General features: G+C 40.6%; 1 protein-coding gene across 1 annotated transcript in view; it reads left to right on the forward strand.

The window, feature by feature from the left end:
* Window positions 1-14,797, forward strand: part of myo5aa (myosin VAa) — a 59,440-nt gene that overhangs the window by 10,723 nt on the left and 33,920 nt on the right. Inside the window, exons 2-13 of the mRNA XM_079465310.1 lie at window positions 4,587-4,697; window positions 5,099-5,270; window positions 5,353-5,497; window positions 6,648-6,804; window positions 7,452-7,595; window positions 10,796-10,877; window positions 11,895-12,002; window positions 12,466-12,572; window positions 12,660-12,925; window positions 13,308-13,389; window positions 13,520-13,660; window positions 13,842-13,967. Of these exons, the coding sequence (XP_079321436.1) occupies window positions 4,587-4,697; window positions 5,099-5,270; window positions 5,353-5,497; window positions 6,648-6,804; window positions 7,452-7,595; window positions 10,796-10,877; window positions 11,895-12,002; window positions 12,466-12,572; window positions 12,660-12,925; window positions 13,308-13,389; window positions 13,520-13,660; window positions 13,842-13,967 (1,641 nt within the window). The remainder of the gene's footprint in view (window positions 1-4,586; window positions 4,698-5,098; window positions 5,271-5,352; window positions 5,498-6,647; window positions 6,805-7,451; window positions 7,596-10,795; window positions 10,878-11,894; window positions 12,003-12,465; window positions 12,573-12,659; window positions 12,926-13,307; window positions 13,390-13,519; window positions 13,661-13,841; window positions 13,968-14,797) is intronic.

Here is a 14,797-nt window from a genome sequence, read left to right on the forward strand (position 1 = left end):
CTCTTCAATTAAGTTGTTGCATAGGGAAGATAGTGTGGAATATTTTCAATTATTGTTGATAAGCAAACCTGTGTCTCCTCCTCTTCCAGTTTGGTGGGGAAAGTGAGAGAAGTTAGTGATCCGTGTTAGTGGAGAGAGGAGCGGGTGCTCAGGACAAATTCATGTCTCAGTAAGACCTAGAATGTGAATGTCAGACTGGCTAGCAAAAGTATGGATGAAGTCAGTCTTGTTCACAACTGACTGGCAGTTCCAGAGACCCACAGAGTAATAATAATAATAATAATAAATTTAATTTATATAGCGCTTTTCAAGAACTCAAAGTCGCTTTACAAAAAAAAAAAAAAAAAAAAAAGGGACATGGGGCTATGGGTAGGCAGAGGTAAAGAGATGGGTCTTAAGGCGGGACTGGAAGATGGCAAGTGTCTCAGAAGTGCGTATGTCAGGGGGGAGGGAGTTCCATAGTCTGGGAGCTGCCCTAGAGAATGCTCTGTCCCCAAAACTGCAGAGTTTGGACTTTTGAATGGAGAGGAGACCAGCTGAGGTGGATCTGAGGGACCGTGAGGGTTGGTACAAGGAGAGGAGGTCATTGAGATATGTGGGGGCCAGATGGTGAAGGGCTTTGTAGGTGAGGACCAGGATTTTGTAGGTGATCCGGTGGGAGATGGGAAGCCAGTGCAGTTGTTTAAGGACTGGAGTGATGTAATGCCAAGATTTGGAGCGGGTGATGAGTCGGGCGGCTGAATTCTGGACCAGTTGGAGTCGGTTGATGTGGGTGGAGCTGATGCCGAGGAGAAGTGAGTTGCAGTAGTCCAGTCGGGAGGAGATAAAGGCATGAATGAGTCTTTCGGCAGCTGGGAGTGTGAGAGAGGGTCTGATTTTGGCGATGTTGCGGAGGTGAAAGAAGGAGGTTTTAACGACTTGTCGGATGTGAGGCTGAAGGGAGAGGGTGGAGTCAAAAATCACGCCAAGGTTGCGGGCCTGTGGAGATGGGAAGACAATGGTGCCGTCGATGGTGAGAGTGGGGTTATTGGTTTTGCTGAGTGTGGATTTGGAGCCTATGAGGAGGAATTCAGTTTTATCACTGTTGAGTTTGAGAAAGTTGTGTTGCAACCAAGTTTTAACAGCTGATAGACAGGAATTAATGTGGGAGAGGGGAGGATTGTGGGGGGATTTGGTGCTGAGATAGATCTGGATGTCATCAGCATAGCAGTGGAAGTCCAGGCTGAAGTGGTGGAGTATCTGACCAAGAGGGAGGATGTAGATGAGGAAGAGGAGGGGGCCTAGTACAGAGCCTTGGGGAACGCCTTCGGTGACCGTGACTGTGGTAGAGGTGTGGTTATGGAGAGAGATGAAGTGGGATCTGTTGGATAGGTTGGAATGGAGCCAGCTGAGCGCAGAACCTTCGATGCCGAGGTCTTTGAGTCTGGTGAGCAGGATTTTATGGCTCACTGTATAAAAGGCTGCACTCAGGTCGAGTAGGATGAGGATGTTGAGGGAACCGGTGTCAGCCGAGGTGAGGAGGTCGTTGAGGACTTTGAGGAGGGCGGTTTCTGTGCTGTGGTAGGTGCGAAAGCCCGATTGGAGGGGTTCCAGTTGGTTGTTGGCATGAAGATGGGTTTGTAGTTGTGCAGTGACTATACGTTCCAGGGTTTTAGACAGAAAGGGGAGATTGGATATTGGGCGGTAATTGTTTAGGGAGGAGGGATCGAGACCAGGTTTTTTAAGGATTGGGGTGACAGCAGCAGTTTTGAAGGCAGAGGGTACAATTCCGTGGGACAGTGAGGAGTTGAAGAGTATAGTGAGGTAGGGGCACAGCACGGGGAGGCAGGACTTCAGGAGTAGAGTAGGTAGGGGGTCAAGGGAGCAGGTTGTGGGTTTGGAAGAGCAGATGAATTTTGAGATTTCTGGGGGAGTTACCGGGTCAAACTGGGAGAGACGGCAGTGAGGAGGGGGGGTTGGGAACTCGGCAGGGACGGGAAGAAGAGGGGTTGTGGTGGGTGGTGGGGTAGATCCTGGGAGGTAAGATTCAGGGGATAGGGATTGGTAAATGTTGTGAATTTTATCAGCAAAAAAGTGAAGGAATGAGTTACAGAGATCAGGAGTAGAGGTAGAGAGGGTGTCGGTCCGAGGCTTAATGAGATTGTTCAATGTGGAGAAAAGGGTTCTGGGGTTTTGGCAAGGGTCGGTGACAATGGTGGAAAGGTAGGCGGTTTTGGCAGCAGTGAGGGCATCTTTGTAGGCAGTGAAATGGAGTTTGTAGGCTTCATGATGGACTGTGAGGGATGAGTTCTTTGTCAGACGTTCCAGTTGGCGGCCAGTTTGCTTCATTTTCCGTAGCGCAGATGTGTACCAGGGTGAAGAGGAGTTAAATGTGAGTTGGGGGCGTGGGATTGGAGAAGGGATGGTGAAACGTATTAGTTTGTGATCGGAGAGGGGAAAGAGGCATGGATGGAGGGAGAGTGAGACATAGGTGTAGAAGTGGAGGCGTGAATGGGACAGCCGTTAGAGTGAACATGACGTACCTTGCGTCTTGGGCAATAGCACTGTCTGCAGTGAAGTACAGGAATAAACTGGAAACACAAGATGTATGCAATTAAAAAAAAACAAAGGTATGTTAAATATACTGATGTGCCTTGCCGATGAATCTGCTCAGTGGAGTCGCAGGTCTTTACTCTAGTTGGTCTTCACACGTGGAGGGCTACACACAAGGGCTGACGCTACCGCAGACTCTTACCGCGCCAGCGCAGAGGCACTGCTTGAGGTTGAGATTAGCACGTGTGTTGAGATTAGCGAGAACAGAATAGATCTGAACATGCCTTCTCGATTAGCAAAACAAAGCCTGAACGACTAGAATGGGCCACGCATCAATCAGCGATCAACTACCTCCGTGCTTTCAAGTGTAAAAACAACAATGTCTAGCCAGAACGAGCGGCAAACAGCAATTTAATGTGACTTCAGTAACAGAGTATCAAACGGAAGAAAAAACTGTAACACCTTATCACTCAGTCAGTAAACAAACTCAAATAATCTTAACTAACAACAGGCAACAGTCTAGTTCAACAGTTAAAACAAGGTAACATGGTGAATAGCAGATTTACGTACTACTGCAGACTTTCATAAGGGCTGAATTAAGTTACCATTTCAAAAGAAATGTATAAAGATTTAAAAGTATAGTTAACTTAATTATATAGTCTTAATTATTGTTATCATTTTATTTATTGGTATAGTTTTTATTTACGCTTATGAAAAGTATAAAATTTGAAAATCAGAGTTAGTATTTTGGTGCAGTCATCAAGGCACATGTACATTTGCGCTTAATATACCACATGCTAATGCATTATGTCACATTACAGATGCGCTTTCATTGACGCTTGGTCAGATGTGTGTGTGTGTTTCTCGAGCTGCTGAATCATGTGCTTGAGTCACATGAGGATTATCTTCTCCACACACACACACACACTATGATTTCACGCCGACCCGTAATCCTCAGTCTGCTGGTGTTATTGATGATGATATACTCACTGAGTGTTAATGTAACCTAGTGTAAGAGATAGAAGAGTGTGTCTGCAGTAGCGACCGCGTGTGTGTGTGTTGAGATGCTATTTTTACCCTCTCGTCTTGCTCCTGTGTCTTTGTTGCTAGGAGCTCAATTCTGGGACGGTCTCCTCCAGAGACTCGTGTTAAACACAGCGTCCTTGAGTGTTTGTTTCAATGCTGTAGTGATTTTGTAGGCTTTGTCCACTAATTGTCAATCGTGACATCATGTTTGAGTGATTCTAACATTGCATAGAGTGTTTTGCGTTCCATTTAATTATTAGGTTGTCTTAAGTGTCAACATTCATGATCAACAGTTAAAAAAGGAAATGAAAGAATAATGGATAGAGTGACAATGAGGCGAATACAGAAGGCTGTACAAGATAAAAAAGATTTTCACGTTTTATTTCAGGCTGATGCATTAACCCCGCCTTCTTCAGTATAGTTCCTCCCTCTGCATTGTTACATCACCCTCGACATTCTCACACTGCAACAAATCGCTATGGTAATGCAGTGCAATTTCGAGATGCATATTAACCAAGAATTTATTTTCATTTATTTCTTATTTAAACGTGTTTGCTTTGAAGGTTAGAAATTGATTTTGTAGACAAAAATAGAATTCTTTAAATAAAAATGTAGTTTGTAATTGTGTGTTTAAAGACCCAGTGAAATCGAAACGAAAGTTTTGTATAATCTGGATTATTGACACACCGCCTTTAAATAGGGTCAATTTTGTATTATTATTATTAAATCGGGTCCAGTAATGTACCATATTTTGTGCCTTGCTCTGAATCTTTCATGCTTCCCTTCTGAATTCCATTGACACTTGATGTTGGTGCTTCTTTAAATTTGTTTTTACAGGTTTACAGGTCTTTGTTTTACCGTCTTTATATTCTCTCAATCTTCATTTTTTTCTCAGGTTAAACTAAGGTTAAATCATATGTGTAGTTATGCGTGTTGATGACAGAGATATCTAGAGGAAACTTGTGTAAGTGTGAGTGACGTGTTTGTGTAGACATTGTTTATTCAATATTTGTTTTTTGTTTGTGCAGTATTCCCGGGTTTGGATCCCTGACGTGGAGGAAGTTTGGAAGTCAGCAGAGCTCAACAAGGATTACAAACAAGGAGATGGAGTTCTTAATCTGCAGCTGGAGGATGGAACGGTCAGTGTGTGTTAGCTAAATGTTTTTCGGGGTACAGTATGCTGTACACTGAAATGCTGCCATAGTGGGTCCTTTTGCTAAAATGCACCCAAGTGGCTGATCCTGTGACTTCACAGATGATTTTCCATCAACAGCACGTTCATATTCTCTGGGATGCTGTATTTATCCAGCAAAAGGGTTGTCAAGATTTTTTTATTATTTCTTATAGTATGATTCCAAATGACCATTTATGTTCTTTGGCTGGGTTGTGTTTTATAGAAGAGGTTTTTTGCTGTACACATTCTACTGTACATGTTCCAAATCTGGTAATATAGCACAAAAATCATATAAACAACATTAAACAGATTTGTCTGGTTATTGTCGTGTTTAATGACAAACCAGAATCTCTTTGTATTTTTCAGGAACTCGAGTACAAATTGGACCCCAAGACAAACAACCTCCCGCATCTCCGTAACCCAGATATCCTGGTGGGAGAGAACGACCTTACAGCTCTCAGCTACCTGCACGAGCCCGCCGTGTTACACAACTTGAAAGTGCGCTTCATGGATTCCAAGCTCATCTACACGTACTGCGGTAAACCCTGACGGCAGACAAACACACACAAATATTCTGTCTGAAGTCATGTAGCTTAATCACTTGTTTTTTCTTTATGCAGGTATCGTACTAGTCGCCATAAACCCATATGAGACGCTGCCCATTTATGGAACCGATATCATTAATGCGTACAGCGGGCAGAATATGGGCGACATGGACCCGCATATTTTCGCAGTGGCAGAGGAGGCTTATAAACAGATGGCCAGGTAGTGCTTTAGAGTTGTGTATGAATGAGACACAAGTGCATTTAGCAATGCACCCTCGATTTCATTGCACCTGTAGCTTCAACCTTCTTCATTGTGCTGCCAGTCCTCAAAACTATTTTATAGCTACTTATTTATGTACTGACAAGTCCGGTTTAAAAGACAAGGCATTTGGAGGTTAATAAGTTAAGATGTAATCTTAAGGGTTACTGTAGGTTTCCTCTTCGATTGTAACACGCATTAAATTATATCGATGGGGCACATCCACTTTATTGTTGGTCAGAGTTGATAGATATGACATATATGTTATTATAAGACTGTATGCTATGGGCATGTAGGTGAGCTGCTCGGTCTCAAGTGTGGGTTTGTAGGTCAGGACGTTGCTCACTGCAGCCCAGCCCAAAATAGAGCACCATGGTCTCTCATTTTCCTTGTCCTCTCGCTTCTTCTCCATTTTATACAATGGATCAGTGAAAGCACAGTTCTATGGTGTTCAACTAACATGGCTAATGACAAAATAAATAGACACATTGTTAAGTATGTTTAATACATCACTTTGACTGTTGTGCAGTACATTGTTAGAATTTGTTCAAATCAAAAAGTAATTTTTACATACGAAGTAAATAAAACAACCAAAATAGTCCTCAGCCACCTAACAAACATGTGAACTTTAGCAACCAAATGTTGTAATTGAATGACAGCGACATCAGATCTCCTGTCAAAAACACGAATGTCTTTACAATGTCCTATACTGTTTAAATGTGCATAATGTTAATCATCTTCCATATTTGTTTTTTTTATGAAGTCCCATTTTATCACGTGAGTTTCTTTGAGATTTGAAAATCGTTTAGTGTCCCAGGCCTTACGCAAAAAATGTAGCAGTAACAGTGGCTCCAATCTGAGCTTTCTGTTTGCCCGCTTCGCTTCTAAACCACTCCTTCTCCTTCGCGATAACAACCAAAGCACCCTAGCAACCATTCAAACTTACATAGCGACACCCCAGTGCCCATTGAGAAAACCCCACCCGCATTGCACTTGGAACACTTTAGCAAACACCCTCGCAACCATACCCCACCTTGAGTTTTACAAGGACAAACACCATCAACATTCATATTTTCACGTAGATCTTTCTTGTCTTTTTGGTGTCATTTAGAGATGAGAGGAATCAGTCCATCATTGTGAGCGGAGAATCCGGGGCGGGTAAAACGGTCTCTGCCAAATATGCTATGCGTTACTTTGCCACAGTTAGCGGCTCTGCCAGTGAAGCCAACGTGGAGGTGAAGGTTCTGGCATCCAACCCCATCATGGAGGTAAGCCAGATTACCTGGAAAGAACCCTCAGAATGCAAGAACCCTCAGGCTCATACCCTTAAAGCTCTTTTCTGGTCCCGGACATGAGGGTAAAGCTCTACCTTATTCTGCCCTTCATTTCCATATCTCCCCAGGGCTTACTGTATTTCCCTCAGTACAACAGCTGAGAAATCCAGTGTGCGTGTCCTTGTGTGTGTTTTTATAATTCTGCCATAAAGCTCATATGACCTTTAGATTAGATTAGATTAGATTCAACTTTATTGTCATTACACATATACAAGTACAGTGTAACGAAATGTAGTTTAGGTCTAACCAGAAGTGCAATTTTTTTTACTCTCCACGGGTCTTCAAAACAGACACAATCACAAAATTTTTGTCAGATTTATTAACAGTAAATAGTCCTGACATCCTATAGTTCATCTCAAACTATTTTGAACAACAAGCTTCTAGTCTTTTGTCATTGTTAAACATCGACATTAAACAACTTCCTAAGAAGAGATACAAAGCTCTGTGTTCTTCCTGCCCATGTCTTTAATTCAATACTCATTTAACACTGTTCAACCCCACGACAGTATAAGAATGAATGAAGCCACAGGTCGGTCTAGTTCTTCTGCTTAAACTGATGTGTGTTTTCTTCTCATGTCCAGTCCATAGGTAATGCTAAGACCACCAGGAATGACAACAGCAGTCGATTCGGGAAGTACATCGGGATTGGCTTTGACAGGAGGTATCACATCATCGGGGCGAACATGAGAACATATCTGCTGGAGAAATCACGAGTTGTGTTTCAGGTAAGAGGCAATACACGATGCCCTTTGGTCACTTTGTGTTATGTCGTGTATTATTGTTTTTGCTGTTGTGTACTTTACATGTAAACCTCCCACGTGTCATTCCTTGTAAGTCGCTTTGGATAAAAGCGTCTGCTAAATGACTAAATGTAAATGTGGTAATAACCTCTGTTCATACCGTTATAGTGTGTGAACATGGAACTCTCTGTGTCTCTTAAATGACAGATTGTTGTTGTTTTAAACGGTGAAATGTCTTTTGGCCTGGCAGAGGGAAATGTTGATTTCTCTCTCTTGCTCTCTGCCTTCGTATGTTTTTCCGTACTGTTTTTGTCCCCTCGAGAATGCTGAATGAATCAATGTGCTACAGTTTTTCTTCTCTCCATTTTCGGGCTGCAGCCTGCTGTGTTTCGGCAATACCGCCAGATGTTATCAAACACCTGGTCCTGTAGAGATGAACGGTGTATTACATTCAGTAGCTGACCCAAGCAGATTAGAAGTTGAACTTCCAGGATCTGTTAGAGATGTATCTTACCTCCAAATTAAAATGAGGTCATTGTTTACTGGCTGTCATTTATGTCAAAACATGAAACACAAAAAGAGATGGTTTGATGCAGTTGTTTTCTATACAATGAACGGATATAAGACGATGACTGTTAATCTCAAAAAAGGAAAATGCACCATCATAAAATAGGGTGGTTCATATCACTAATCTATATAACTAATGCGAGTTAGACATGATGCGCTTTGTTTGAAGATCAGAATGAATTTAACGTGTTTATGATTGTGAATGTTTTCCACAGGCCTCAAATATCCTTTATGTTTTTGCATATTCACAGTGTGTAGCCTTAATACATGATATGTTGAGTGTGTTCACCAGGAATAAATATGCACAAATAATATTTGAGATTTGAATGGTGGCAATGTATAGCAGTTGTAAATGGAATATAAAGGTGAGGAAATAATGGCATGGCAAATGTATCTAGCCGTTCTTTGCTGTCTTTCAGCACAGAAGGAATCATCTGTTCTGCAATGTGAAATAAAACAGGCTGAATAAATGACATAAGAAACACACAGAGGAGTAACCAGCCGCCACGCCTCTTTAAACACGCTGCACTCATGCCAGCTCTGAATTTAGCTTCTTAAACATTATAAATATTTCATCCAAAGAGCTGTTCTTATTCCAGCAACCCTTTAGAGATATCAGGCTTTAAAATAACTAAGTCCAAGCTGCCTGTAAGCTTTACAGAGAGAAGGCACAATGCAGAATCGTTGTGACTGATTTGAAATCATTCAAGGTTTATATTTGGTAAAGTATCACACATTGGCTTAGCAACGTGGAGTCTTCTGTGTTTGCTTTGACCTCCCACAATAGGAAGCATATTAGAGATGTCTTGTTTACATGTGTAGCTCTACAAATGTATTCGCCCTAAACAAATCAAATCACCCCGCTCAAGTGTAAAAACGGAAGTCAGAAAGGAGGTCAAGAATTAGGATAATGGAGTTAAACATGTCTGTTTAGCATGACGTCACATGTGTTAGGCTTGTGAGAAGCACACACATTGCAGATTACAACTATTAATAAAATGTTTTCCTGTAGTTCAGTGCCTAGAGCAGGTCATGGGTCTGATCCCAGGGATTGCACATACACAAACAAATGTATAGTATAATCCACGTCACTTAAAAGCATCTGCCAAATCCATACAACGCATCGTGAGGGTGAAGCTTTGTAGCAGAAATAACCATGGTACTTGGCAATAAAGATCTACAAGATATCTTCTTATCTATATCATGCTTTTTTGTTTTTGTTCGCTAGATATAAAAATGCTTGTTATACATGATCTCATATTGTCTTGAGAAGCGAAATTCTTTGAAATAATATTTGCTTTAAAGCAACACTTTTTTCAAACTTAAAGTAACGTCTCTAAAATTATTTCAGTGGCAGAACAACTCGAAAGACCCAGTGAAAGCAAAACAAAAGTTATTTTCCTTTTATTAAAAAATTAGTGAGCCTTACGGACGACAATAAATTGATATGCTCCTACGCGCTGACAAAATGCCTATTTAGAAGGCATAATCGTTCAAAACTGACAGTCTGGCACATGCGCTCCAAAAAATCCAGAAATACCATGACGTCAGGCTACATTTCAGCCTCTCGTCAAAGTTCTTGTCCAATAAAAATTGGCCCCTTCACTATTGGTGCTTTTCTACGTCCAAGTACGGCGCTGTAGAGCTCACTTTTGGGGGGTTTTCCACTGGGTACAGTACCTAGGACCTGATACTTTTTTTAGCACCACCTCGGTTGAGGTTCCGAGCGTACTGTACCGATACCGAAATGTGATGTGTTTAAACTCAGATCACGGATTGGGCAGAGAGAATCATTACCAGCGTCATTGGATTTGCGACACCTGAATACGCATTTTAATACGTAATATTGACATTTCGTTATATGCTTCCCTTAACGCAATGAGAACCTTAACGCTACGCGAAATGCTACATTAGCTTACCCTCCTGCGTCATCGAGCAAACCAAATGATCGTTGTCTGCTCTTTGCTGTAAGATTTCCCAAACTCTTGGGAATTTTTCTTTGCTGCCATCCACAATCGAAATGCTCCATTACTCCTGTGTTGTGCGAAGTTAAATGAGCTGTGCTGAGTTGTACTAAACCTGACGGTACCACGCAGTGAAAAAGTGCCATATGAGAGTGCGGCCACTCATATCAGCCACTTGTTGGTGCTCACAGGGAAGCTTATATAGCGACATTATATACCACACGGACAACAGACAATTGTGCTTATCAACCACATGGGGGAACCCGTGAGCAAATTATATCTATATCTATATTATAACTTATATCTATATATATCTATCTAGTTACTCCTTTAATGTCCCCTGCAGTGATGGTCATTAAAATCATATGGGTTTGGGTAAATTCAAATGTAAAAAAGATATATAATTCAAACATATCACGGGGTGGTTATTGCTGCATTTGGTCTACACCTGTTGGCTTGAAGTCATCTGTATTTGACCGTCACATTCTTGGTGCTATAGGAGATAAGTCGGTAACATGTCTCTGCACACGCAGCTTCAGTATATCATTCTGTTCAGTTCTGGGGAAGATTTTGCTTGGTTTACTTTACTGTGCACATAAAATCACCTGTTCATGCTGACATTGCCTTTTAAATCTTTCATCCCTTCGTTCATAGGCGGACGAGGAGAGGAACTATCATATCTACTATCAACTGTGCGCTTCTGCTCACCTGCCCGAGTTTAAAGCCCTTAAACTCAGTAAGCGGTGTACACCACGCAACACACATCACATTTCATACAGTTTTGATCAAAATGATTCATGACAGCTAAATCTGACAAAACTTCCTTTCATGTGCAGAAAAATCATAAAGGAAATGGTTGTTGTTTTGTTAACTATATTATACACTACATGTAAAAAAATAACAATAGCTAATATTATGTTTCTATTTCAAAAGCCAGGTGTGTGTGTTAGTCAGGGGTCTGATTAGAGTGTGTTCGTGTTGGCTCAGCATGTCCATCAGAGTCGTCCTGCTGAGAGCCAGTCTGTGCAGATCTAAATACACACAAATTACAAAACATCTTCTGCAAACTCACACACACTCAACCTTCCTTGTATGAGTTAAATTATGTAACAGTTTGATCCCACACACTCCTACAGTGTTGTATACTACATGTTGCTTATCGCATCAAACCTGCACATATGAAACAATGAAGTGCACAAGACTAAAAGAAACACGAGGAGACATCTTCAGTAAGAAATATACATGTGCCTGTATAGCATATACAACGATTAGATGGAACATTGGACATCTTTCTATCATCTGTTCTTTTTGGTTCACACGCACGCACGCACACACACACACACACACTGCTGGCTCTGTGCTCTCTCCTGCAGACTCAGCTGACTTCCTGCTCAGCTGACACCCCACTAATGCAAGTGTGTGTGTGTGTGTGTGTGTGTGTGTGTGTGAATCTCTTAATAGGCCTTTGTTGCCAAGCAACAAAGTATCATTCCCTTAATCTATGAAGAGGGTATTGTATTTTAGGATCTATGTTTCTAAATCCGTAGGTGATGTTTGGTTTTAGTAAAATCGAGGTCTGTGTAATTCTTTAAATACCTCAGGTTTTCTATCATTATGCTTTCGAGAGCTTTCTGCATTCATATAGTCTGAATTCACCCTAATTCAAATATTTCTAGATCTGTGTTTAAACTTAGCTATTTATTTTCTCAAATAAGATGACTTCTTTTTTGTCTTATTTTCATTGTTTTTACAGGGACAGCCAATGATTTTCACTACACCAAACAGGGCAGAAACCCAGTGATAGATGGGGTGGATGATGCTAAGGAGATGTCGACCACCAGGAATGCCTTCACACTGCTCGGTAAGACAGCTAAATGTCTTTTATAATAATTTCATAATATATTCATATAATAGTACTCTGCTTCATATATGCAAATGAGTCGATCATAAGTGAGATATTAATTTACCCAAATATTATCCAGAGGTACTATAGTTTTTTTAATTTCGATCTGTTTCATATTTTGAATTAGCTTTCATTATTTTATCATTATTTATATTATAACTTGAATATTTAGCCATTTTTGTATGTGCTTTTGTAATTTTTCGTATTTGTGTTGCGATATCAGATTGATTTATTTTAGTTAAGTTTTATATATTTTCACGTAATAATTTTAGTGCATCAACTTATTTGTATTCTTTTGATATTAATATAATGTATTATATATTATCAAATCGTATATTTGATTTTAATGAACAGAAATGTTTTAATAGTTTATTGTATAACGCACCATTGAGATTTCATGTTTGTCAACGCTTCTGTTCAGGTGTAAATGAGTCCTATCAGATGGGCTTGTTTCAGATTCTGGCATCAATTTTGCACTTGGGAAATGTGGAGGTGAAGGACAAAGATTCAGACAGCAGTATTATTCTTGTAAGGCTCTCCAAAAGCACCCACAATAAAGCTTTTAAAATTAGTTTCATGCATTTAAAGATGTTATTCTCTTTATTCCCACTATAGCCTAATAATGCTCACCTGAGCGTGTTTTGTGAATTGATGGGCGTGACGTATCAGGACATGTCTCATTGGCTGTGTCATAAGAAGCTAAAGACGGCAACCGAGACCTACATAAAACCCATTCCCAAACTACAGGCCATAAACGCCCGCGATGCTCTCGCTAAACATATCTACGCCAAACTCTTCAACTGGATCGTTGACCATGTGAACAGAGCTCTGCATTCGACGGTCAAACAGCATTCGTTCATCGGAGTCCTGGACATTTACGGGTGTGTGTCAGCACCTCTGAGAAGATACCACAGTGCCTCTGAAAAATAGTCCAACTTTTATAGTTTCAATCTGAGAAATTGAATAAAGATGTTTTATTTGGAGCTGATGCAAGAATAATCACGAGTTAAAGATCAGATAAATACAATGTTTACAATGTAAACACGACACTTTTTTATGCAATATATGTCATATGAATCAGATACAATAATAACTGTAAATTATGCAAATTAAAAGCAACCAACAAGTAATATAACTGTGTTACACAATGCTGTGTCAATTATTTTGCACTAGCGGTGGTGAAAGATAGTAGGATTATATTAACCCAAGGGTGAAATTGATGTTCGGTACGGATGTTGACGTAGTTTTGTTATATTTTTCCAGGTTTGAAACATTTGAGATTAACAGTTTTGAACAGTTCTGTATCAATTATGCCAATGAGAAACTCCAGCAGCAGTTCAACATGGTGAGTGTCCGGCCCCACTGAACATCCGATCAGATCTGAGTTGAATATATTTCATTATACTCATAGATTATGTTACGAATTGTGATGACTACGTCTTTTTCTCTCCTCTTTCTGTTTTTTTTGTGTACAGCATGTGTTTAAGCTGGAGCAAGAGGAATACATGAGAGAACAGATTCCCTGGACTCTCATCGATTTCTATGATAACCAGCCCTGTATCAACCTTATCGAGGCCAAGATGGGCATCCTCGACCTGCTGGATGAAGAGTGCAAGGTATTGAAAAAGGCGTGACTGGTTGGATTCATATAATATTTCTGATGGGAAAAGATCATTTGTAAGGATCATAAGATCCCAGAACACTTTTTGTGTGTGCATTTTCAATTGTGAAATGCATTTATGAAATGTTTTAGTTATATCAAGCATATCATCTCTGAGATTCGCTCTCTCTGATCAGATGCCGAAGGGTTCGGATGACTCTTGGGCGCAGAAGCTGTACAACACTCATTTGAAGACGTGTGCACTTTTTGAGAAGCCGCGGATGTCCAATAAAGCTTTCATTATTCAGCACTTCGCAGATAAGGTACACACACACACACTTCGCACTCTGATGCTAGTTCAGCGTATTTGATGACATGGTGTATTTACACTTATTCATCAAGATAGATGAGATGATAGGGCTCTGCTCCTAAACCTAGTGAGCTGCCTACATAGATAGCATTCTAAAGCATTGTGGGTGGTACACGCTAAGATGTGTAGACTGTCGAAAACAAAAACGAGGTTCTTGAGGAAAGCTTTCCTGGGTTCGCTGTTTGTCAAGGTCCAAATTTCAGTTTAATCGCAGCTTCAAAAGGCTCTAAATGACACCAGCCGATGAAGAAGGGCCGATTAGTCATTTTCCAAGAAAATATAGGATTTGTGACTTAAGATACTTCAGTCGCTTTTATTAAAATGCCTTAGATAAAAACAATACCAGTGTGCATCTTGAGACAAAACAATGGCAAAGACATATTTTAAGAGGCAGTATGTCAGGGCAATTTATTTTCAATCAAGACATCTGAAACGTGTATTTTAGTCTGGGACTAGCCTTAAGCCTTGTCTGTGAAACCTAGCAATAAAAACTGAGCCATTGTGTGTTAAATGCAGACTGAGCTAAATAAAATGTGTTCAGTAAGCAGCGATATTACTGAATATGTTTGTTTGTGTGATGTCCTCGCGTGTGCTCGTGCTGGCTGCAGTGATGTACAGATCTGTTTTAAGAGCGGTATCGGATATCTGTGTCAGGAAACCTTGATGGGGAAGGAGGGTGGGGGTACTGAGACACATTCAGAGATTTAAAGGGGAACTCTGACAAATAATGAATTACTAACCCTCAAGTCGCTCGACAAGCCTAGGACATCAGTTCATCATATT

The sequence above is a fragment of the Barbatula barbatula genome, assembly GCF_947034865.1.
Source record: "Barbatula barbatula genome assembly, chromosome: 10".
NCBI classification, from domain to species: domain Eukaryota; kingdom Metazoa; phylum Chordata; class Actinopteri; order Cypriniformes; family Nemacheilidae; genus Barbatula; species Barbatula barbatula.